We start from the raw sequence: 25,008 nt of genomic DNA, 5'->3' as shown, positions 1-25,008 counted from the left end.
CCTGTTTTTCTTTCTTGGGGTTGATTTTCCAAAAACCTCTCAACAAACAGGGAGGGTGAGCCAAAGCGTAGGCAACCAGCCTATACCCAACCATTCTTGGCGACGTTGACGAACTCAAGTGTCATCACGAAAATAAACATCTCCAACCAAAAAAAATGCCTACAGCAAACAAAACGTTCTGGCAGAAGCTGAGTGATCAACACAACCACAATGCTCCCGATATTCGTTCAACTGCTTCAATAATGCCGTCAGTAAAGAAAAGAGTTTATTTTGAAGATCAACCGTTCATGGTTGAAAATATTACACCAGCTACTAATGTTAGTTATGAAGAGTGCTATTCCGAACTGAAATACGTTTGCAGAGGTATAAATCGGAACAATTATTCTAAATTATTAACAGGAAAACAAATTTATAATTGCGATTATGACATAATTGGCGTTATTCGAGACGAACTCACCTTAGAATCAGCATGTTGTTCAAAATATTGTAGTATTTTTCAAAATCAGTGTCGTCAATGTAGTGAATTGGAAAAACACCTAGTTTCAATCATGGAAAATAGGCATGATATATTTGAAATGCTATTGAAAGGAATTTTACCACAACCCAAGCAATTAATATCATTTCCATTATTGATGTATGAGTTATTGTGTAAACTTGTGCCATTTATACCAGTCAGCCAAGATGAACACAAACTTTTAACAGTGTTTAGAAAAGCTCAAACTTCATACAATGAAGCATTGTCGACACAATACAACAACAAACAAATTACGAACAATGAACACCGTGATACACAAGCTTTGAAGGTTCCAAGGTCAAGCTTTACTCCATTCTTAGAGACATTTTTTGGATCCTTTATATTCAATCAGTTGCAAAATTATGCAAAGAATCCATTTCATCACAAATATTCAGAGGTTGAAAGAAGATATTGGGTTGTGATGAAATATTATTGTGGAAAACAATTTTTCATCAGAATGGGAGGAGAGCGCAATCAAAATATTGAACGGAATAATTTTAATCATTTAAAATATAATCTAATTATACCAAGTTGGAATACTGTTAAACAATGGACACCTGCTGGTTGTTATGGTATGATTCCCGACATCACACTTACCCTAAAGAACATGTTACTGCCTGACTCTTGTAAAGATACATGTATCTCGTTTGATGGAATGAAAGTGTTTAAACATTTTGATGTTTTGGGAGATCAAATTGTTGGAAGTGAAAAATATTGTTACACTGTTGAAGACGTGAAACAATTTGGTGTTAAACATCTAATAGACCAAATGATTTTATTTTCTATTAATGCCATCGATAATTCATGGCATTTACCGCTGGGTTGGTTTGGAGTTAGTTCTGAAACAGACGTACTTGAATTTGTCACTAGCAAAATACTTTATTTCAAAGAGTTGCTCCAAGAATCTGTAACAATTGTGTGTGGATGTTCTGATGCAGAAATTGATGCACATGCTGTGCAAACAATTGTTAGAAAAAAACACAAAGACTTCATTTTCGTCAATGATTACGTTCACAATTTCAAAAATCAACGAAATGTATTATTTAATGGAACAATATTGCACGAGAAAATCTCAATGCAGACCATAATTTATTACATGATACAACATAGGACATTGTATCGATTACTCGACAGAGAAGAAGTTGATCCTACGGATATTATGAATTTGAAATCATGTCTAAATTTAACAGAACGACCTGTATTGCAAGAATTACGTAAAATTGGCACTATAGAGGCAAATAGTGTTGCTGGTTACCTTGAATTAATTCGTGATATTTATGACTGCATTAATGATAACAGTCCGGATATAATTGATATTTTGAGTGAAAGCAAAACAATTTTCGAAAAATTACCCAATTATCCCAAAAAAACGAAGAAAATATGTGTTCACACACTTGAAGGATTTCTTGCATTAGCGTCTCGGTTTCCAAATTTCAAACCCAGTTGCATTACAACAAATTATGAAGAGCTACTCTTTTCAATAATTCGAGGAATGTTTCCCAAGCCAACAACCAAACAATTTTGCCAAAGCGCACTATTTTCATTCTATATATTTTTAATATTACATTCCACTGACGATGTTCGTGGGTTCTCACTCCCAGATATTCCATTAACTGATCATTATTTTGGTATGAAATTGGTTATCAAGATTTTACCAACTCTTCCTGGTCGAATTGTACTTGATAGAAATGTCAAGAAAAAAACTTGCAAAGAATTACAAATTATTAATCAAAACGTAGCCACTTACTCAAGAAAAACTACGTTGAGGGCTGAAGTGTGTGCTCCTAAATGTATATATTTATGCTGCCCTGTTTCTGGATGTAAAAAACAAAAACCATATATTATCAAAGGGTCTTTTACAAATCATTTGAAAGCTAAACATCAATTTTCAGACGAAGAAGCAGAAGCAACAGTTGCTCAATTAGAATGTTTGCAATTTTCTGCTCAATTAGAAAAAGATGTTGCTTTTAGGAAACAAAGTTGCAAAAACAATGAGAATATTATTGTACAACACAAACCACCTTACCTGATTTCAAAATTCAAAAACAGGTTGACTATTCAATATAATTTTGCACCTCTTAAATCAATTCCCACGCCTCACTGTATCAATCAAGAGACAAGACGACCATTGAACTTCTTTGTGCTAGATTTAGAAACAACAGGATTTTCTCCAAAATGCAACTCCATAATTCAATTTGCAATGTTATCATTATTTAGTAATGAATTACATTCCATATTTGTATCCCCTAGTGGTGTGTGGAGTTCTATTGCATTACAAATGCACGAAACTAAATTTCAGATTTTGGATGAAAGTGAAACATTGCAAAACATGATTCCTAAAATTTGTAATTATTTGACTAGGAATGACACTGCTGATGTGATGTTGTTGGTTCATTCAACTGGTTTGGACAAGGCTTTCTTTAGTGCTGCAATTGCACCACTTAAACTCCGATCAACAATTTACTATTGTTCTACTATGCAAAAAAACTTGCTTGGAAAAAAGGGATTAGAAAACCACTTTAGAGAAAAAGTATGTGGCTCTCTTCCCGGAATAGCACATAATGCCGTTGTGGATGTGCTTATGTTGTATGATTTGCTGTTGTCGAAGTTTGGGAACGATCAAGAAATTGTGAAGGCCATCGGAAAAGCAGAATGTACAACAATAGACGACTAGGAATTCCACTGATGGTTTGTTCAGTTCGATGAATTGTTTTCTCTGTTTCCTACTCTGGTTTGCGTGTTGTTTTGTTGAAGTGAAGAAACTTGCTGATGTGGTTGTGTTGATCACTCAGCTTCTGCCAGAACGTTTTGTTTGCTGTAGGCATTTTTTTTGGTTGGAGATGTTTATTTTCGTGATGACACTTGAGTTCGTCAACGTCGCCAAGAATGGTTGGGTATAGGCTGGTTGCCTACGAAGCTTTTTCTATCTGGCTCACCCTCCCTGACAAAGATCATAAATTCTTGGCGTAAATAACCGACAAGACGAAATCTATCTTCTATCGGAAGGAGATCCATTCCTTTTCTAAATTCTTCTAAAAAAATCATCATTTGTGGATAATCCAGAATGAAATGGTAGCCTTTTTCTTTCAATTGTTTGGTGTGGTCACACATGAGAGATCTTTTCCCTTTTTCAGAAAACAACATGCTGGACATTTCGATGTTGTATTTTGCTCATGCTGCTGCTGTTGTGGTAACAAGCCATGATAGAGGGAGGATGAGGTGGGAGGCATGATGAGTTTCAAGAGCGATGATCACTGTGACGATGGCGTTGTTGTTCGCCAATTCAACCGCTGTGAGAGTTTGATTGAAGAAGAACACAGATTTTTTTTAAATCTCGCACATGATTTTCAAGTGATTACAATGAACTTGAAAAACGGGACATTATTTTTTGCAAATTTGCAAAAAAAAGTCTGCGCCCAAGTTACCTGGTGAGCAGCTGAAGGGAACAAACATTAATGAAAGTGGAAGTTTCTCCAACCAGTCCAAGATTCCCTCGATTGATCAACGATTTAGGCAAGGCTTTCTTCAAAAAATTGAAGCACTTTCTAGCCAATGAGAGACTGGTGGAGAGAAACAAATTATTGAAAGGTCACAACCAATTTGCCGACAAGCTGTTTACAATACATGACATTGCATGACAAGTTTAGCTCAACTCCAAAAGAGAATAAAGCTTATTCGCAACAATTTTTATTTAAAAAGCTCTTAATACTGTTACTTCACCATGAAATCAGACAGAATTTCAAAATGAACATTGCAACTATTTTTAATGAACTCATGCATTTGCTTCACGTTGAACAAGCCTTTTCTTCACAACGCAATGCTAAAAATACAATGAACAGCATATCCCCAAAATACTGGAAATTTATTTCTTTTTCATTTTCGTCACCAAGGTCTGAGGTAAAATGTTGCGATCAACGCTTACCTCTTCGCCACCTCTCAATCATTACCAAGTCAAGAGTTTGGATCACTTGATAATCAACAACCAAACTTCCAGAAATGCTCAATACCGATCGTTTTGAATTGATAACGTACCTGTGATCACTTTGTCAACCAAGGCAAAAGTTTTCGATCTTCCACCAAAATATGACAAGTTATTTTTAGATGCCTAAAGTTTCTCGAACAGTTCATACCACAGTAGTTTCGACGATTTCATAGTTTTCGAAATGCTGATTCCATTTTTAAAGATGCAATGTTCATTTTGAAACCTTGTAAGATTTCATCGTGAAACGACAGTAATATTAGATTAAATTCTATTTATAAATTTTAAATTGTAGTGTAAGCATCTATAGCTCAGAGGATTAGAGCACCGGACTTCGAATCCGGGGGTCGCGGGTTCGAACCCCGTTAGATGTAAAGAAATTTTTGCTCGTTATTTTTTTAAGAAGACATTCTCGAAACACCAAGAGAGTTGTTGATTCGAATGTTGTTTGTTCAATTTTCTTTTGGGGCATTGTTGATTGCTGCCTGATTTTGTGTTGTAATCCATCGTTGTTTCACATCAATTCCACAAAAAAAATGTCGTTTCATCATGTTCAACTTTCGGCTGCTGTTGTCATCATCGTAACATTGTGTTCATTGTCGGTCATTAATGCCCTCTCTCTAAAAACCTCTTCCATCACTACCACGACTACTACTTCATCGAGCAACAAACAAATTCTTTACTGGATGGGTCTCGAACGTACTCATGAAAACATCACTCAAGATCTCAACTCTCTGTTACAGAGATCCTCTCAAGGTCAGCTCACTCAAATTAGTTATGAAGCTTATAACTTGGGACCTGCTTCATCCTTTGTAGATAATCATTTCTATAATGTTTTACCAATTTTAAAATCTTCAAATCAATTGAAAGAACTCTATCCCATGATCACCACTGTGAACATTCCCTACTTGACAGACTTGTTGAGTAATGAGACAAGTATGGATAAATTCATAAAACAAGCGATTCAAAATGAAAAATTAATTCAAGCCACAGGATATAATATTGATTTTGAACCAGATCGAAATGATGCTTCGACACGCTTAGCTCCTTCTTTTGCAGTGTTTTTGAATCGATTTGCAGATGCTTTACATGCCATTGGAAGAAAATTAACAGTTTGTGTGGCAAGTTGGAGTTACTTTTGGGACATTAAATTAATTGCACAAACTCGAGTCGATCGAGTAATTACCATGGATACCTATGCAGTGAAACAAGACGAGTTCAATAGTGCATTTCAAAGAGCACTTTCGTATATTCCAGTAAGCAAGTTGGGATTGGGATTGATGTATGATGCGAGAGTGGACGTTCAGGAGTTGAGGAGACGAATTGATATGATTTTGAAAGCAGGAATTACTGAGATTGATGTTTGGCAATATCAAGGAACAAGTGACATGTGGTTTTCAGAGTTGCAACAAGGTTTCTTATTACAATAATTTTTTTGTACGGAATCGTTCATGTAAAATAATCATTCCATAGTTGTGGACTCTGGTGATCATACTTTTTTTTATTGTAAAATACAACTTGTGTGAAATTTTCACATAATTATTGAACGAGGCACTTCTTGTTGGGATCTTCTGAAGTCGCTACACTAGTATTGGTTCCTTCCTGACCAGAAGAAGGAGCAGCTGTCGTTGTGGTCACATCATTGACAGTACTTGATTCTTGCACATCTGACGTGGCTGTCTTTCCGTCAATACTGACATGTGACTTTTGCATGACCTGTTCAATTTCCTTAATATTTTCCTCAGTCAAACCCTCCATCAATGCTTTCGTATTGGCATAATATTTTGAACTTCTCTTATCTTGAGATGAAGTATTCACATTGATTCTAAAATAAGGTAATTCCTGATCAGCCTCTGCAAAACTCTTTTCAACCAATTGTTTCATCTTTTCATCTTCTTCCATATCACTGATACTGCTACTGCTGCTAGCATCGTCATTGTGCTGTGGAGAGTTTTGTTCCTTAACTCCTAACTTGTGTTTCTTAATGATTTTGACCACTCCTTTCAATTCATTTTCTTCTTCTGTTTGTGTTAATTTCGAGACATGCATGTGAGCACCTGATTCTTCTTCAAATTCATGGTCACGATTGTATGCATGATGTCCACCATATTTGGTTGTACTAAACTCTTCAAATTCATCGTCTTGATCATATTCATCACGTTCTGAATCTTCTCCTCCAGAAACTTCACTTTCAGTAAACTTTTCATAATAATCTCGATCATGAATGGGAGGAACGAATTTTGGAATCTCAACCACTCGTTGCTTGAATACGACATGATATTTCTGAGAGAGTTTTTCACAAATGTCATTCACTTGATCCAAAATGTCCTTGGTCACCACTTGAACAATTTTACAATAAATGGTATTAATAATATCTGCACATAATTCATCAATTCCTTCTCCAGTAGCTGCACTCACTTCTCGATAAATGATATTCTTTTCATGAGCCATAGCCTCTGCTTCTTCTCTTGTAACATCACGTTTCGAATCAGAATCATTTTCTGAGGCCTTATTGTTGGAAAATTCAAAACGAGTCGAACCATGATATTTTTGGAAATTGTCACACTTGTTGGCAACAAGGAAAATAGGTAGAGTTGGATTACGCTTTCGAATCATGGGTAACCATTTGTTGATGGAATTGAAATAGGATCGTTTGCTTCTCACATTAAAGACAATAATCGCACAATGTGTAAAAGTGCCATACATTCGACAGACTTTAACATAATTTCCAATGTCCACAATATTCGAGTCGTAAATTTGTAATTGAATGGCATGATTTTGTTCATGAACGTTTTGAATAAGTGCAGAAAAATGTGACATGTGGTCCGTACTAATTAATTTTTTGATCATGTCCTTCTTAGGTGCTTGTCTAGTTAATAATCGAAGCATGACACTACTTTTACCAACTGCATCGGTCAGATGACCATATATTTTGTAATTACAATCACGTTCAACAAATTTCACACACGAGTTCATGAACCACAAGATTATGCAATTCAATCGAAACAGAGGAATTTACACATCATCAATGATTTCGTTCATGACAATGACACTTCCATTTCACACTTACCTTTCTTATCTCCGATAATCATTGCTTTAAAATGATGATTATGAATTAATGGCGAGAAATACACAGGATTGTTAAACATGAGAATTTGTGGTGTTGTTGAAGAAGAAGCATCTCCGTCCTCATTCTCGTTCACATTCATCATTCTTCTCATTTTTTCCTCGACATCACTGTTTCGTTCAATTCCACGACGCCAACGCCATCTCGAATAACGAGTTAATAACATGTAAATTTGTTTCCAATCTTCATTGCCATATTCCGATGAGTTATTGTTGGACTTGTTTGGTGAGGATGGTACTTGGAATGTGTGTTGCGAGTTGTTGTTGTTGTTATTGGGAAGGAATTGAAGTTTTAATTCGCGTTCGGTGAGGAGTTGCCACAATGTTTTTTGGTTGTTGATGGCTTGATTCCACTCTTGCGAAATAAATAGACATGTTTTTGTGATGGTTTTAATATCGAGGAAGAGAATAATTTTGTTGAAGAGAGGGAGACTTTCGTTGAGACCACTCGACAGAGGAAAGAGAGGAGCGTAGTGTGGAGTAGACATTTTTTCAATTTGGAATTTTTGATGGCTGACATGTGTTAAAGGTCCAACAAGAAGATGTGATAGATCACACCAACTACAGAAATTTGAGCTTTTAATCAGTAGTACGAATTAAAGAGAGCTTTTCAAGGAAGGAATGTGGAGTAATGAGAGAGGTACTTCCAAAGAATACATCAATACCGTGCTCTTGCATCAATTCGTAGCAACTTCTTGTCTCGCTGTAAGTCATACCTCCAATAACAAAGACGAACAACTTCATATTGCTCTCAAGTTTCGTAGATGTTGAGCTACTGCTGCTTGAAGATGCAGAGTCGTCTTCAGTCTTCTTCTTGTTCCAGGTTGGACCGTTTTTCTTAGATCTCAAATCGGTAGTAGTCGAATCACTTCTTGAAGAGGATGACGAGCTCTTGGATGATGTTGCGGATGATGTCTTTCCAGAATCCTTAGAAGAGAGCTTGAAATTGTTTGGTGGATCATTGACGAATGGATAAGCCTCAGGTTCCAATTTACCAACCATTGTTCTTTCAGAAAGATCCTTAATTTTTGGTGTATATCTTGAGAGCTGATAACCAACTTCCTTATCACTTTGTCCTGATTTCTTGAAAGTGTCAAAGAGTTTTGAAAGTTTGGTAGAAATACCAGATTTAGTTGGTCTGATCAATAGGGATAGATTGTTGACAGTTTCAATTTGTTCGTCGTTCAGTCTGGCCATTCTGAAGAGCTTATCTTTCTTGTCATCTGCAAGTTTTCCTTGATTGAAAACAATGTACAGCATGATGAGTCTCATTTTGCTTTCTGACGAGACGTTGGAATTTGACAAAATAGCTCCAATGGTCGTCATAAGTTCTTTGGCGTTAACTTTGTCTCCATCTGGAGTTTCTCCAGTTGCCATATTTTGCTCCTCAGTTGCAATTTTGCTCAAGCTTTGTTCACGGAAAATTGTCAACAATTCCTTATTAATTTGCTTGTGCATAGAATACATGGAGAGACTCTTTTGATATTGAGGAAGCTTTCTAATCATGTCAGACATTTCAGCCGAGTCCAATTTTTTACCAACTTCCTTCTTTTGAGTGTTGGAAATGTCTTGGTGTTCATTTAAAAATTGGTCAATTTCCTTTTGCAATTCTTTTCCGAGCTCAGCAAAGTGTGTATGTCTAAATCTTTCCCATACAGGATCATACTGTTCATCCAATAGCACCTTCTTTGTTTTCTTTTGATTGTCTCCAGTTGTATATGAGTATTCATAAACGTTATCCTATTTGATTTAGGCAATGACAACATCAATCAATAATCTTAATTTTCAATGAAAGAAGACTTACATTTGGAGAAACATTCAATAAATCATAAGCCATTGCCTGATATGTGAACTCATGAAGGAGAGGAGCATTGGCATCTTCTGTACGATCTATAATCAAAGCAATTGACTTATCCTTCACAAGACCCTTTGATTCTTTTGATTTGTTTAGTAAATCATAGACTCTATTGGCAACAGTCTTGGAAATTGGTGAATCGGAAGAATAACGAATATATGGAGAGAAACCTGATGTCAAAAAGAATGTATAGAGTTGGTCAGCAACCAGTGTAGAATATTTCTCCCTTGAGCGGGTGTCCGTATTCAAAAGTTGTTGAATATCGTCCTGCTGTTTAAAAGTGAATATTGGTCTTTCAACTGCTAGAAAATCAATGTTAACATCTTGGAACGTTTTAACGCGAGTATGGAGTCTAGATCTGGCAATCTTGTCCATTAACTCTTCCGTAATTCCTGTTGTTATTATTTTGATGATGAATTTTAAATTGAGTGATGGTCATGGTGTTGTTTTAAAGAAGGAAAATACAACGTTGTAAATCGCAAATATCAACCATCATAACAAATTTTCAATGATGGAGATGATGATGAACCGGTGCATCAAATAGAGAATAAACATTACGAATAATAAATGCATCATCAAACAAGTAACTGATACATACTGCTAGTAAACAACAAGTGAGCGTTTCCGTATGTTGGTTTGTTTGGTACGTTATAATCTTCAATAATCTTATCAATAGAATCAGCCGTTGGTGTTACAAAATAAACGGCATCAAGAGTAGGGAAAGGTTGTCTCTTCTTTCCCAAATTTTCAACGATTGTAACGTTCTTTGTCAAGAGATCGCTCACTTTACATGCCGAAGAAATCACTTGGAGAGCATGTTCATCTACAATCATGACTTTCCATTGATCCTTTTCTCCGATAGAATCAACCACCTTCAACAGGGTGTTCCTTACTTTCTCTCTGATGTTGAGAGAGACGAGAGAGGATGAAGAACTTGCACTTCTAGACATTTTTTTGATGAGTTTTTAGAAGCCAACGAAAACAAATCCAAACCTGGTCATTATTCCTCGTTTGTTTGTTGTTATTGTTAGCGTCAACGAGTGGTGTTCCAAGGTGCTACTGTAGTGTGATGAAGCCTCCATGAAAGATAAATACATTTATTATCTATCAATGGCCTCTTATGATTTAATATCTCTACCAATCACCATCTCTGACATCACTCTTATTAAAGGAACCCTTAATAGTAGTTACGTTATTAATTTGAACAGACGAGTCATTTTGTTGAGGCCAAGCATACTTTTCTTGATCTACCTCTTTGACCGATTTCACTTGTGACAATATATTGCTCTTGCCAACACTTCCGGTATCTTCATTATAAAAATCAAACCATGGATAATTGTAACTAGCATATGTTTGAGCAGTAATGGGGGTTGGTGGAACTTTCTCTCCAGTTATTTGTTCATACATTTCACTATTGACAATGTGAATGAAAATTCTAGCTTTTGTCATTTCATCCCAGAATGAAGGGCCATAAGGATCTTCAATGATTTGTTGCTTCATTTTACCTCCAGCTGCAAGACCAAGCTCTATAGCCAATTTCACACGATCAAACATTGTTAAATTTTCCTAATTCAGAAATTTCCTCCATGACTACTTACCCTTAGCTCCACTCACTTTTCTTTCCTCAGTTCCCTCATAATCGAGAAAGTCATTTTCACATTCATCATCGTCCAATGTACATTTGCTCAATTCTTGTTCAAGAATAGTATGATCCATCAATGAAGGAACACATGAGGATGATGATGGTGCAGACTCATAACACATTTCTTCTTGAGGCATGACATATCCAAATGAAGATCCAGATGCAGATGGTGGGACAAATAGGCTATTTACACAATCATTTGATGAAGGAATGGAAAATGAAGGAGTCAAGTTCAACGATTGTAAATCACTTCCATATGATGATTTCTTCTCGCATTGCTTTGATCTCTGAACGACAGGTTTTGGAGCAAATTGTTTCAAACGTTTTTCATGATTTGGTGCGTAACAAATAATTTGACATCCACCCACTTTCTCTTCACCAGTCACTTGACCCTCAACGGTGTATCCACCTCCAAGAGGCATTGCAATAAATTGCTTAATATAACCATCTCCAGCATTGATACCATCCAACCATGGTTGCAATGGTGTAACCACATAGTCTGTAAAATTGTTGGTATGGTCAGCAGCAAATGTTTCATGATTAAAATTTGATGCACAAATATATTGTCATTTCATAAATCAAACTGCGAATGAGATCAAATACACAATTTCACTCACTCTAAACCTACCTTGTACATTTCTCAGTTTAATTTCCTCATCCCAGGTCTCTCCCGATAATGCATTTACTTTTCCAACTGCAATTTTCATGGCATGAGGATATTCCGTATTGAAATTCATAAATTCCAACCACATGGCTTCTCGTTGATAGAGAGGAATGAACACTCCTCCTTGTTTCTTCCATGCTTCAGGAACTCGATCTAGGTAATCATCGACTCGTTTCACTGGAAAGGAACCCAAGGATGGTGGCAATGGATAGATCTTGCCATCGTCTGGAATACGAAGGGTTCGGTGGAAAGTCACTCCGATGTTATCATCAATTTCATTATTGGGATTATAAAAGATGAGTTGATTTCCATCCACTTTGACGGAAAGTTTGTTTAAAGGTGGTGTCGACATGTTGTTGTTGTTGAATTGGTGTTTTTGATCGTGGTGTGTTATTGTTGCGCAATTATGATTTTTTGTTGTTCTTGTTTATTCGCTGGTGTCATGAGAGATGATTATTTGAAGGAGTGGCAAGTTCATTCAAAAAAAGGAACAAGTTCCTTTGGTCAGCGTCATGACGATGGTTTAACTATTTACATTCTTCTCACAAACACAGGCCAATTATCAAAAATCTTGTTACTTCCACAACACACTTTAAATTCTGAATTAATGTATCGATGGTACCAACAAGATTTGCTCTCTGGATCATCAGTGTCTTTGGTAAACAAGGAACGTCCTTCATGAAGATTTACAGCATTATCCCCATGAGAGTATGGATATTGAGAAAAGACTCTTTTACCTCGATTCCATTCTTGCATGACCACCGGTGTCACATTGCAAGTATTGAATTTGATTCCATACTCATACTCATATGGTGAATACTTGGTCCAAAGAGTTTCGAGATCTTTCAACACTCCCACTTGTTTCCATGGTTTATAAAGACCATCCTTGATTAAATTCATCAAGTCGATATTTTGTTTTTTAATTTCTTCATTGTCTTGTCTTAACTGTTGAACTTGTTCCAATAGAGTTTGAGTGAGTTGTCTCCAAAACACATTATCTTGACTCACACTGTTGAACACCAAGATCTTGTCTCCACCATATCGTAATTTGACTTGACGAGTTTCTTTGGATGAAGACTCTTTCGCATCCACAGTTTCCACTAAAAGATTATTTTGATCCAAAATGATGGCACCCAGTCCGAGATCATCTTGCATGATTTTGGATTCATAGAGTTGAGAATTATGATGATCCTGATCTGGTATTCTCAAATGGAATTGAACAGTGGTTTCAGTTGGTTTGGAAAAGGAGAGTAGTGCCTCTTGATTGGAAGATCCTTGGATTGGAACTTCTACTTGTCGAGAGCTGCTACTGTTGTTAGCGAGAAGCATGGTTGATTGTTAGTTAAGTTTGTTTTTTTTCTTGTTCGACTCCTTGAGGAAGCATTGACAGCTATTAAAAGAGGAAAACGTGATTGACTATCGAGTTCTTTCGACAACCAATCGTGAAGGAAGATTTGTAATTATTTTCTAAAGTAATCAATTGTTTTCATTTCTCATTCGAAATGCAAAGTGAAGGAGTTGCAGAAAAGGACGTTTGACTGTACATCAAAGGATCTAAAACGCCTACAAACTGTAAGTAATTTGAGCAGTTATCAACAGCCTTTCTTTAGTTGTCGGGTTCCTAAGATCGATTACATTCCTCAAAGAACAATAATAAGGCGTAGAATTTGTTTGCCTTGGGAACACTAAAACGGTGTTTTTTTTGAAATTAAAAATGCAAAGGCTTTCTCGTTCTGCCTTTCAACAGGTTTGCACCAAGCAGCAAGGCTCACCCATGTTCTTGCTGAATAACGCTCTTACGCGTAGAATGCCATCATCATCATCCTCGTGGATCGGAACCGCAACAACATTCAAGGGATTTTCTCACCATGATTTTCAGGAATCCATCAGTCGTTGTTTTTCTGTTAATTTGGTGAAGAGAAATGTTGGAACATCATCCACCACGGAAGGAACCACCCACACAACAACATCAAACACTACGGTACAATCCGTTGAAACACCAGCATCAAACACTACCGCAACAGCAACTTCAACGACCACACAATCAGTGCCACAAAAACCAGTAGCTTTTGAAGAACCACTCCACGAAAAACAAAGCTTTAATTTGGATGATTTTGAAGATGATGTTGCCGGACAACAGTTGGAAGCAGCAGAGTCAATGAGCTCGCTCTTTTCTTCATTTACCGATTATATCAATCCTTCAAAGATTCTGGAAGCTTGTATTGTTGCTCTTCACGATGCCGGCTGCCCATGGTGGTCCAGTATTGCGCTTGTTGGTTTTGGTCTTCGTATGTTGATGTCTCCACTCAACATTATGAGTATGAGAGCAAGTACTATAATGTCCAAGCTCGGAAATAGTTTTACACAATTGAAAAAAGATCAAGTGGATCCTAAAAAGAGTCCTACAGAACGAGAGTATGCCAGACGTGCTTATGATGAAATGGCCAAGAAAGAAGGATTCAAAATGTCCCACATGTTCTTGCCCTTAATTCAAAGCCCTCTTTTTATTGCTTTCTTCTTTTGTTTGAATAGAATGGCAAGAGAAGTTGAAGGGTTCCAATGGGGAGGAATGTTATGGTTTACTGACCTGACAGTGAAAGATCCAACTTATGTTCTTCCAATTTTATCTGCCTCTTGCTTTATGGCTGTATTTCTTGTCAACACATTCCTTAGAAATGCTGGATCAGGAAGACTTCAATCTTTGATTGCTGTCGGTATGGGCATTTTCTCGTTTGCCCTTGTACCTTTTACAGGCAGACTTCCTGCTGCTCTTTTCATGTATTGGATCCCTTCCAACATTTTCCAAATTATTTTTTACTTACTAATGTCAAGAAAACCAATCAAACGATATTTCAAAATACCTGAAGTTGATACTTCAAAGGGAGCAAACAAGGGAATGGATAAGATTGAGAAAATGATTGAGAAATTCATGCCAGCCAAAGCGAAGTCACCAGTACATGCAAAACTGATGACCAAGCAAGATTTTGATAGATCAAGGGCCGCCAAACATTAAGAACTTGTTGGAATTGCTATGCAAGGCATAACTAGAAAAGGTACACATTAATAATAATATTCAATTTAACAACCACTTGTTACTTGTTATTAATTGGTTTGTTAAAGATAAGAAAAACATTTGCATTTGCAATCGCTCACTGGGCACTCTTCGTGGTTCTCAAACCAATCCAACAAATGCTTCACATGACCTCCATGCTTGCAACGTGTGCACCATGAGAAACAAAAGTCCATTTCCGATGAGCTATTTCCACCCATGGAATGTGAAGGAGAGCCAAAAGCCATCAAACAAACGGCACACTTGGGGAGTGGTTTCCTACACGAAGGACAACTGGTACTTTTAGGCATGGATAGGCTATTACCATGTTTGTTGGCTAGTTGAGCTTGCCTTCCACCCTTACTTGATAGCAAACTGGAGTGATGGAGTGATTGAGAGCAAAAGGCACATTTGATAGAGACGCTGGCTTGCAGAATTGGAGTGGTTCCCGAAAATGGAGTGACTGCGTTCTGAGTAGGATTTGTACCTTCGTGACTAATGACAGACTCTCCACGCAAACTTTGTTGAATACTAATATCTAAAAAGGCACGTTCTTCCCACATCTTCCAGCGGTCAAGTAAATCTCTATAATTTTCCATCCAAATATCTGCAATGCTATTGTTGTTCTTGCTGGTAAGTGCTCTGTTAAATACTAAGCATGCTGTTTGAACGTCACCAGTTCGATCTACATATTTCTGCATTAATTGATAACTTTCGTTAGATTGCAAACCTGTTAGAAGTAGGCCTTGGATATCTCCTGTCGCCAAGCCTTTTTCTTTGAGAGAAAGAATATATTTACCGAGATCAAAGTCGTTCAAGTAGTAACAAGCAAAGGCAATGCGATCACTCACTGGAATAGCTTTTTGTTCTAGTACACATTCAACGTCTTTGGGTTCATCTGATGTTAAAAATCCAAATGCTGCTGATAAATATGGATCGTTGAGCTTTGGATATAAAGTGTTGAAAACATTGTGAAATTCCTCTCGTCTCGAGTCTGAATATCCACCAAGTGCATATGCCAAAAACATGTAATTGCTTTTCTTGTCATTGTCACTAAGTAATCCAAGAATATTCGCTGCTGCCTTGATATCCATATTAAATATTGCTATGGCGACACTTCTCTCGTTCAAATGCTCTGAAGCTACTTGAGGGCTTTTTAGTGCATTCAAATATTCTTGATCCCATCCACAAACATTTAGACAAATACTTCGTTGAGGGCTGTGATATCGAGTTGTAGAGGAGTGTTTGACAATTTCAGAATGCGGAGAAATTGTATGACCCTTAAAATTATGAGAAACGGTTCCAGGAAGAGGTTTGAAAGGTAAAAATGCACCATCGTCTTGGCCTGTCAAATTCTGTAACTGTATCGAAGAATCCAGAATCGTTTGAATTCCAATATAAAATTGTTCGTTAGATTGATTTCGTCCGTTCATTTTGTTAAGCTCTCTCATCTTATGTATCCAAGACCAAATGATTACTCCATCTATATCTTTTAAAGAGGTTGACACGGCAATGTTATGTTTTAAATCAAGTCCAATTGCTTTTTTTGCTCTTTCTTTCATAACAGAAACAATATCATTAGGTTGCATGAAGCTGTTTTCTATGATTTGGTTGTTATGAGCGGATATTATTTCCTCGTGACAAGATATTGAGAATTTTGTAAAATCTTTCAAAAATGTATACTGAACAAATCCTGAATACGTTGACAAAAGTATGCATTTGGGAATATTTGGATGGAAAGAAAAGGAAGTAATTGAGCTGTTGTTTGATGAAAAAACTGTTTGATAATTAGATATCTTGTATTTCACAGTCTTAGCTTGCTCAGCTAAATCGCAAAGTTTGATAGAATTCGAATCTCTGTTATGAAAAAATGTCATGTGAGATATGTTTTAAATGTTATCAAACACTTACTTGGTCAAAACTCCAAGTACATTCTTGTGAGAAGTGGACCACTGTACTTGTGATATAATAGGAGGAATTTTTTGTGATGATGCAGGGTATAATGAGGCCACGTTCAGCTCTTTGATAGGGTTGGGCATTTTCCTCAGATCCCAAATTCGGACAACACTTTCCTCAGAGTACGTTGCAAATTGATTACTATCGAATGGATTAAAGTGAATTCCTAAAACTGATTTGTTGTGGACTGCAAAGCTTTTCGAAGGTTTACAACTTTTCATTGCAAGGGAATCTCTAAGATCAAATAATCTAATATATTTCAAACTTGTTCCTAATAAGAAAATATTGGATTGGTTTGGCATCCAGGAAATGGATGTTGCTCCTTCTCCTGGGCAAAGTTCGTATAGAGGCTTTGTCACAATTTTAGTTGTAAAATATGATCTAGAGGGTAATTGAAAAGTATTGGACTGCTTTTTCACAGAGTTTGAAACAAATGTTCCATGGTGTAATGAACTGAGACCTCCATAGTCGCTACTAATTGTACTTTCTGTATCAGAAATTATTCCACTAAATCCACCTGATGTTACTCTTGACAAATCCCAAATAGCCACACAATTTTGTTTCGGTACTTTATCGTAACCAGCAGCAATATAATTAGTTTCAATTGGATTCCAGTCAATACATCTACATGGAGGTGAAGATGTTTTACCTCTGTTGGCTGGATCTGTTCGGGTAAACTCTGCAAAAACATGTTGGTCACTTTGGATATCATCAAGTAGAATTGATCCATTCGAAAGACCAACAGCAAATGTTTCTTTGCTTTCAGGAGACCAGGAGTAGCACTACAAAGTACACAATAAATATTAAAGAACAATAATGTTTTTCAATAATCATGTCAACCAATAATCATATCAACCTACCAATGCCTCTGATTGCAACGATGTTGTAGAAATTGATGAGAATTCTTGAGAACCGTTATATGTAGATTTTTGTTCCAAGACATTACTCAATACCTGAATATCGGAGTTGGTTATCATGATAAATAAATAGCAACAATAATTATTATGAAATTCATCTTGTCTCACATAAACACCTACTCTTTCATCAATTTTGTAATAATAAACATCTCTTCCAGCAATAACTGAAAACCAGTTACTTGTATTTGGATTCCAAGATACCATGTACGATTGACCTGTATTCATGGATCCACCCACTAACGACATGGTCTGTGCATTGGAAACAATTGGAGACAGCACCGAAGACAACATGGTTTGTCCGATGTAATGACAATATCCAAAATTAATTTAAAAATTGAGTACACAAGCTATTGTTGTTGAGAACTGGCTAATAATTTCCGCAAAGCAAACAAAATGCTGATGGTGATCCTATCAATAATTCAACGTCCTTGGTGGAATTGATGATGAGGCTCCGAGTTGAATTTTTTGGATGAAAAAAATTTTGATCTTCGTGATTCATGGCTTCTTCTTCGACCCCTTCTTCTTCATCGGGAAATGATGACGATATGATTTCTCTCTCAAATAATACGAATGCCAATGATCAGCAACAAAATCAAAATGAACATATAATAATACAAAAGAAGAAATATGAAGAAACGGAGGATGAAACGAAATTAAGATTTGAAATGGAATTGGAATTCATTCAATTATTATCAAATCCATCATATTTACAGTATTTAGCACAATATAAATATTTTGAAGATCCTGCATTTATAGAATATCTAAAATATTTACAATATTGGAAACGACCAGAATACGCGAAATTTATTAGATTTCCAAATTGTTTATTCATGTTAGATAGAATTGTCACAGACGCACAATTTAGAGAAGAGTGCAAGCTCAATCCTTTCCGAGATTTACTGCAGCAACAAATTATGTGTCACTGGTCATTCTATCGAAAAAATAGAGAAGAAGCTTTGAAAAAGAAATCGTTCGAATTCGATGAACCAACAAACCCTGCTGAAGCTAATACTACTATGAATGGATAATAAATTAAAATTTAATGAATGGTAACTGGCTTTGAAGGAAGAGTTAAAACTTTTCCTGTATGCTTGTCCTTGATAAACATGCCTTTACCAGCAACTGCATGAAGGCCTCTCTGTAATGGGAAGAGTGGTATGTAGACAACTCTTGATTTGGTGGGTTGCAATTCTCCAATTACGTGCAAAGAAGATCCGTAAACTGCTAGTGGGTACAGTTTATCAGATTCAAGGTGGAGTGTTAGGTCCATAACATCCTTCGAATTATTTACAATTTCACACACTGCGTAGAATGGCTTATGCAAGTAAAATTGTTCAGGTTTGAGTTGAACTCTTCCAGTATCAAGGAGAAACTCGTCAGACATAGACGATGAGGAAAAACCAAGTATTGTTACTTCCAAGTCTTGTTTTGTTACTCCCTTATATTGAATTGGGTTAGTGATGAGCATACCGCTCTCTCCTAATGTGTTTTTCCATTGAAGAGAGATTTTTCCAAGAGCGTTAATTGCTTTTGAATGTTTTAAATTGGGGACCAATTCAAACTGTAGCCTTTTCGTTTCTCCTCTCAATAGCGGATGCTCATAATATCGATCTCCATAATTATGAGTTGAATGGTCAATAAGATCAAAACCAAAGCTGGATTCAAATTTTACGTTTTCAATATACATGGAGGGTGCTTGTGTTAAATTCTGTAAATCTAATTGTACAAAGATATGATTTTCAAGAGTATTGACCTTCACTTTCATTCCAAGAGGTTCATAAACTTTGAAAGGAAATAATTTTCGGAATGATCTCATTCTTCCTTCTTCAGGATCATAATATGCAACATTACACACAAGAAAAGTTTTGTCATCATCATCATTAATATTATCAGGAATGCTCAATGGTTGTTCAATAATAAAATCCTATCCATATAGAGTATGAAATGATCAAATTCAAGACATCAATACCAACCTTATTCGATTTGGATCCAAGTTGCTCCATGGGCGTCGAGCTGATATCCAACAACGTGTGGTTGGTGGTTTTTCCTTTTCCGTAGTACAGTTGGGCAGTAACAGAAATATTCTTGATAATGTTGTAAGATTCGTTGTGCAAAGAGATGTAACACTTCAGTGTCTCACCAATATAGATGGCTCCTGGAGCACTTGGTAAAGACCATGAGTCATAAAAACCCAAGCTGTCAAAAACCAAGGTTCGGTCTGTCAATAATTGTGATAGATTTTTCTCATTGCTGTTGTCATCCACGCCTGGAATTTCGATCAATTTATCTTCTTTCATTCCACTCGCTGTTGATCCCACTGAATCACTTCCATAAAGACTCTTCACATCGGAGGCATGATTCGGTGTTTTATAAAACAATTTATCACCTCCGAGAGCATCTTTACGTTCCGTAAGAATTGGAACATAAATTGAAAATTCTGGTTTTTTCAATCTCATCAGCTTGATGCTCAAAGGGTGTGGTGTTTCAATTATGGGCATGCCTCCGGCACCCACAGCAGATGGCCTGAAATTTGGATCCATTTTTTTGTAATGGTAAGAGTAACAAAACTTTCATTGCGTTTTCATGGTTTGTAGAACATCATTTATGTTATTACTCATACTCCTTCAAGGCAACCGAGAGGGTAATTTCCCGTATCACTGGCAACGAGTACTATCTGCAAAGAATAACACTGGGAAGTTTTTGGCGCCCTTTCATTACGAAATAAATATTTCAAAAAAATAATTCCATGTCGATCATCAAGCCCATTGGAGATCCAAAAGTATGTATTTTGAAATAGAACGCTCAATCATCAGTCTTTTAATTCTCATAGATTTTAGACAAGAAACCTCCTCAAAGTGTCTCATACAAAGATGTTAAATCTTCCATTGACACTGGAATGGTAAAAAGAAAATCCGATGAAAGTACGTTGAATTCTCTTTGAGGCTCCGATCGAGACTTTCATCATTACAGATGACAGTAAATTATTTAAAAAAGTGGAAAATTTCAAAAGAATCAAATCTACAGAGTTAATGAAATTAATTTTGCTCAAAATGAACATTAATAAGGAAGATCATGAGGATCAAGAAAAGCTAATCTCAGATTCGCCAAAACATTCCGTATATTCATCTCAAGCATTCAGTTGTATTTCCGAGGCAAAAACTGCTGTTCATCAAACGGATCCAATTCTGATAAGATCAAGATTACGAGAAGATGTTTCAGATGCTGATAATTTAGTACTTGTCCTGGACGTGAGGGATCCAGATGATTTTGCAAAGTGTCATTTACAAACCGCATATAGTTACCCAGCAGCGACTGTGAACAGGACGGTGAATCCTTTCACATTTGAAATGCTGTCGTTTGTAAGTTTAACATGTGAATGCATGATACTGAATAACAGGCCTCAATATGTTAGAAAAACCATCCTCAAAAGAAAATAGTAGTGTACGATAGAGATGAAAAAATAGCTTGCCCTGTTGCCAACTTGTTATTTGAAAAGGGCTTTGATAACATTGTAGTACTGACGGGAGGGCTACAAGAGTTTTTCCAAAAGCATCCAAACTTAATAGTTGGAGAAGTGCCAAAGGATTGGATACCAGCTCAACCAAAAAAGAAGCGTTTGCAATCAGCTTCCTCTGTTTCCAGTAAATCGACGCAGAGCAAGCCAGCAGTCTCAAAAAAGCCTCCCACCACAGCCATAAACACTCCCAAAGTATGGAAATAGTTGGTGGATTGCTTGATAACATTTGTTGAGCTTCACTGTTCGCTTCCTCCATCCAACGGCTTCCTGTCGAAAAAATTATGTAAAACTCAATTCCTTGTCATTTAACGTCCAATGCTAGAATTATTCCGTTTGATTTGAATAATTTATCAATTAATTTCCAGCAACTGGAAACAATATTAAAGAAACTTTCCGAATAGTATTTGTCAATAATGCAAAAATAGGTTTGTTCAGAGTAGTACAATTTGAAAAAGGAAAAGAATTTGTTCCGACCACACTTATAATCAATTCGTAAATGATAAATTATGATAACTCCTCTCCATTTCAAATCTTTGAAATTGTTCATTGGCAATTTTTAGAATTGCACCAGATATTTTTGTTCTCTTTTTTAGGAGCGTCTGCAATAGTTGACTTGTTCCATTCCAGCTTACCTTACTTTAAATATCAACTCCACAAATAATATTTAACATGATCACACGACGCATCATCCTTGTTCATAGCATGAAAAAATCTGCAATCTAACAATGAGAATCACAACAATTTTACTCTTTCTTGTTCCGTTCCTTTCTGCCTTGATAGCACTGGTCCATTCGTTGTATGTGGTCATTCCAGATAACACAGCCGTATTACCAGTGAATCAAGTTATTCCTCTTCTCTTTATTGGAGGTGGAGTACTGAGTGGACAAAACGCAACCCTTACCTTGTATCGACAAAGACAGACTCAACCTGACGAAATGATCATGCAAACTGAGGTCCATCTTCCAGCTGCATCAGGTTATGTTCCATGGGTCATTCCAACCAATGCAACTGCTTCATGTTCCTACTATGTTTGTTTAAATCCAGTGAATTCTTCACTAATTGCTTCTTCCAATGTTGATTTCAATGATGCCTATAGATGTTATGCCGTTGGAGGTTTTTATTGCGCTTTCAATCCAAGTACAGTGAACACGAATGGTCCTCCAAGACGTCCTTATGTTACCTTGGATTATCCTCAACAATATACCAAATGGTTGAGCAATAGAAATTACTCTGTAGTGTACAGTCAATTCTTTGGTAATGGTGTCCAGAATGGTGCACAAGGATCCTTCTCTCTTGCTCTCAGTTTGTGGAGAAACAACGGAGCACAAGGGAAAGATGTCATGATTGATGGAACCAAAAAAACGTACACTCTCGACAAGAGTAAGCCTAACGGTGAAGTCGATTTCTTTGTTCCTTCAATCACCACCCCTGCCGTTGATAATCGATATTACATTTGTGCTGAATTAGTTTCCAATGAAGTGGGAGTTGATGCATTGAACAACCAAACCAACCGAGATGATGAAGGAAATTGTTTTGCCAAATCAGGAATGTTCTCCATCTCAGATGGCTATTTCACCATCAATGCTCCACTCGCCAATGCCAAGTGGCAATTCAACACCACTGAATTTTTAGATTTCAACGAGACTATGAAATTTGATCAATTCTCCCTTAGTGTTTTCCAAATAAGAGAAACTAATAAGGAGTTTATTTCGGATGATGTTCGATTGATTAATGTGAATCAGCAAGTACCCACACCAAGGCAAGGTAAAATTCCATTCATAGTCATGTGGGGAGGAGCTTTACGAACCACTCCTGGCTGTAATTACTTTATTTGTGTGAATCCAGTCTTTGTAGGTCCTTACAATGTTCGTTGTTTGGTGAAGAGTGAAGTTTTCTGTATTGAGGGAGGACAAGCACAACCATTACCAGTCCCACAGCAGCAGCAGCAACCACCTCAAGGACCTCCACCACAACAACAAGGACAACAGCAAGGACCTCCTCCTCAACAGCAAGGAGCACCTCAACAACCAGCACCTCAGCAGCAAAAGAGAGCGTTACAGCACACAGAGGCAGCCACAACTTATTCAAACAACGGTGCTGAAGAATTGGCTTCCTCTCTTCCAGATTATTCTCAAATGAGAACTCATGTCCCAGTGGCTCAACGAGTGAACGTGTATGGACAACATAGTCCTCAAATGTATCCTCACTATTCGCATGGATATCATGTTCGAAGAGCCGTGTTGAATCATGCTCCATACCGTGCTCCTCATCCACATAGTTTGAACATGAGAGTATTAAGAAGATTTTAAAGTATGATGATATTGTAAAAACAATGAGATTTTGAAATCAGGAAACAGGTGTGAATCTTTCGATTTTGGTAGTATTATCGAATTGTGTACTTTAATGACTTTGATATAAAATTTCGTTTTCCAACGACCGTATCAATATAAAACAACATGACTTTATGGTCATCAAACATTGTTAGTGGTGTTGATCATTAGAATTACATTGGGTTCAACATCTGCTGAAAAAAGCTTTTTGTAAGAATCTTAGTCGCAGCAATATCTGTCGCACAGTCCCTTAATAAAATTTCGGTTGGAGCGTTAAAAGCCGTTGTTTTTGATATTTTTAAGTTAAAAAAAATTGGTAACTCCAACACCCCTTCCCCTCCTTCTTCATCATTGTTGGCCTTGAATATTCACTGAACACGATCTATCTCTTCTAGATATCTCCATCATCACTAAAATTAAGCATGACGATGGTGGCAGAGACTTATTCATTCAATCGTAATCTTCAATCTTCTGCATTGAGCTACAAAAGATTTGAATATGATCCCACGATCAACATCAGACAAAAGACAGACATCTCCCACTCGTGTGGGCCAAACATTTCAAATCTGTATCAAAGTTTGATAGATAAGAATCCTAGTGTTTTCCACAAGAGAACATATTCCCATTCGGTACCACGTTCGGTCTCACCGTCCCAACTCTATGCCCAGTCAACCCAACAATCTGAAACATTTACTGCTTATTTAAATACTCTTTCTGAAAACAGGAGGAATCAACTTGAGAAAATTGTGCATGTTCCAAGAGAAAAACAAGGAGGTTTTTACTCCCCTGCGTTTTCGTCTTTTCGAAATTATGATAATCTGAAACACAAACACTTCAAACGATACCACACCTCTTTGGTTGACCCAAGTAGTGAGCATCCTCTCTCGCTCAGCGATTGCGTAGAAAGTGCCAAAGAAATTCATAGAGAATCAAGGCCGTTAAGCTCCGTTCGATTAGCTCCACTGTCTCCACGTTCGCCAACGTTTCAGCGAACTGAATCCTATAGAAGAACACCAAGACAATACAAGCTTGTGAGCACAAAGTCGACAAGCTCCCTTCTATCAACGACGACGCCACGTTCATTAACAAGCTCTAGACCTAGCAGTTGTCGAAGTGGTTCAAAAACACCCTCTTCAGCATCTCGAAGTGTTGCATTTTCCTACTTAACCAGCACGGTTAGCAACAGTTCCAGTCATAAAAGCTCTGTAAGGCTTCTAAGAAATATGTACGACCAGAGAATTTTCGAAAGTGATATACGTCAAGAGGAGAAAGAGCAACAAAAGATAGAACAAATTTTGGAGCAAGATAAACGCTATGACGATCCAATTAAGCAGCTTGAGGAAATTGATAACTTTGAATTAAGGAATGGATTGCGAAAGAGTACTATGAAATAGTATTGTAAATAAATACAACTTCTAGGTTGATCAACGTCAATATCAATTTAGGATTGAGTATCAAC

The 25,008-nt window shown here is 36.8% G+C and overlaps 13 protein-coding genes across 13 annotated transcripts; 7 read left to right on the top strand and 6 right to left on the bottom strand.

Moving 5' to 3' along the window:
* Positions 1-155: 155 nt before the first annotated feature.
* C9374_002776 (uncharacterized protein) lies at positions 156-3,188 on the top strand (the record flags this gene model as incomplete). Its single annotated transcript, XM_044692230.1, has 1 exon — positions 156-3,188. One exon carries the CDS (start codon positions 156-158, stop codon positions 3,186-3,188), a length of 3,033 nt encoding a protein of 1,010 aa, XP_044550322.1.
* A 1,841-nt stretch (positions 3,189-5,029) lies between these two features.
* Positions 5,030-5,923, top strand: C9374_002775 (uncharacterized protein; the record flags this gene model as incomplete). Its single annotated transcript, XM_044692229.1, has 1 exon — positions 5,030-5,923. One exon carries the CDS (start codon positions 5,030-5,032, stop codon positions 5,921-5,923), a length of 894 nt encoding a protein of 297 aa, XP_044550321.1.
* A 109-nt stretch (positions 5,924-6,032) lies between these two features.
* On the bottom strand, positions 6,033-8,107 carry C9374_002774 (uncharacterized protein; the record flags this gene model as incomplete). The annotated part of the gene is made up of 2 exons (XM_044692228.1): positions 6,033-7,399; positions 7,564-8,107. The coding sequence occupies 2 exons, from the start codon at positions 8,105-8,107 to the stop codon at positions 6,033-6,035; spliced, it is 1,911 nt and encodes a 636-aa protein (XP_044550320.1).
* A 91-nt stretch (positions 8,108-8,198) lies between these two features.
* Positions 8,199-10,424, bottom strand: C9374_002773 (uncharacterized protein; the record flags this gene model as incomplete). Its single annotated transcript, XM_044692227.1, has 3 exons — positions 8,199-9,359; positions 9,424-9,866; positions 10,073-10,424. The coding sequence occupies 3 exons, from the start codon at positions 10,422-10,424 to the stop codon at positions 8,199-8,201; spliced, it is 1,956 nt and encodes a 651-aa protein (XP_044550319.1).
* A 184-nt stretch (positions 10,425-10,608) lies between these two features.
* Positions 10,609-12,132, bottom strand: C9374_002772 (uncharacterized protein; the record flags this gene model as incomplete). Its single annotated transcript, XM_044692226.1, has 3 exons — positions 10,609-11,000; positions 11,073-11,615; positions 11,745-12,132. The coding sequence occupies 3 exons, from the start codon at positions 12,130-12,132 to the stop codon at positions 10,609-10,611; spliced, it is 1,323 nt and encodes a 440-aa protein (XP_044550318.1).
* Positions 12,133-12,311: 179 nt separating this feature from the next.
* On the bottom strand, positions 12,312-13,109 carry C9374_002771 (uncharacterized protein; the record flags this gene model as incomplete). Its single annotated transcript, XM_044692225.1, has 1 exon — positions 12,312-13,109. One exon carries the CDS (start codon positions 13,107-13,109, stop codon positions 12,312-12,314), a length of 798 nt encoding a protein of 265 aa, XP_044550317.1.
* Positions 13,110-13,494: 385 nt separating this feature from the next.
* C9374_002770 (uncharacterized protein) lies at positions 13,495-14,793 on the top strand (the record flags this gene model as incomplete). The annotated part of the gene is made up of 1 exon (XM_044692224.1): positions 13,495-14,793. One exon carries the CDS (start codon positions 13,495-13,497, stop codon positions 14,791-14,793), a length of 1,299 nt encoding a protein of 432 aa, XP_044550316.1.
* Positions 14,794-14,894: 101 nt separating this feature from the next.
* On the bottom strand, positions 14,895-17,993 carry C9374_002769 (uncharacterized protein; the record flags this gene model as incomplete). The annotated part of the gene is made up of 4 exons (XM_044692222.1): positions 14,895-16,686; positions 16,741-17,567; positions 17,646-17,738; positions 17,823-17,993. 4 exons carry the CDS (start codon positions 17,991-17,993, stop codon positions 14,895-14,897), a joined length of 2,883 nt encoding a protein of 960 aa, XP_044550315.1.
* A 206-nt stretch (positions 17,994-18,199) lies between these two features.
* On the top strand, positions 18,200-18,730 carry C9374_002768 (uncharacterized protein; the record flags this gene model as incomplete). Its single annotated transcript, XM_044692221.1, has 1 exon — positions 18,200-18,730. One exon carries the CDS (start codon positions 18,200-18,202, stop codon positions 18,728-18,730), a length of 531 nt encoding a protein of 176 aa, XP_044550314.1.
* An 11-nt stretch (positions 18,731-18,741) lies between these two features.
* On the bottom strand, positions 18,742-20,242 carry C9374_002767 (uncharacterized protein; the record flags this gene model as incomplete). Its single annotated transcript, XM_044692220.1, has 2 exons — positions 18,742-19,626; positions 19,676-20,242. 2 exons carry the CDS (start codon positions 20,240-20,242, stop codon positions 18,742-18,744), a joined length of 1,452 nt encoding a protein of 483 aa, XP_044550313.1.
* A 206-nt stretch (positions 20,243-20,448) lies between these two features.
* C9374_002766 (uncharacterized protein) lies at positions 20,449-21,423 on the top strand (the record flags this gene model as incomplete). The annotated part of the gene is made up of 4 exons (XM_044692219.1): positions 20,449-20,481; positions 20,533-20,623; positions 20,673-21,061; positions 21,115-21,423. 4 exons carry the CDS (start codon positions 20,449-20,451, stop codon positions 21,421-21,423), a joined length of 822 nt encoding a protein of 273 aa, XP_044550312.1.
* A 521-nt stretch (positions 21,424-21,944) lies between these two features.
* Positions 21,945-23,528, top strand: C9374_002765 (uncharacterized protein; the record flags this gene model as incomplete). Its single annotated transcript, XM_044692218.1, has 1 exon — positions 21,945-23,528. One exon carries the CDS (start codon positions 21,945-21,947, stop codon positions 23,526-23,528), a length of 1,584 nt encoding a protein of 527 aa, XP_044550311.1.
* A 443-nt stretch (positions 23,529-23,971) lies between these two features.
* C9374_002764 (uncharacterized protein) lies at positions 23,972-24,943 on the top strand (the record flags this gene model as incomplete). Its single annotated transcript, XM_044692217.1, has 1 exon — positions 23,972-24,943. One exon carries the CDS (start codon positions 23,972-23,974, stop codon positions 24,941-24,943), a length of 972 nt encoding a protein of 323 aa, XP_044550310.1.
* Between the last annotated feature and the right edge of the window lie 65 nt (positions 24,944-25,008).

This window comes from Naegleria lovaniensis (genome assembly GCF_003324165.1).
Source record: "Naegleria lovaniensis strain ATCC 30569 chromosome Unknown tig016, whole genome shotgun sequence".
In the NCBI taxonomy this organism is placed as follows: domain Eukaryota; phylum Heterolobosea; class Eutetramitea; order Acrasida; family Naegleriidae; genus Naegleria; species Naegleria lovaniensis.
This window is presented reverse-complemented; position numbering and strand designations above follow the sequence as displayed.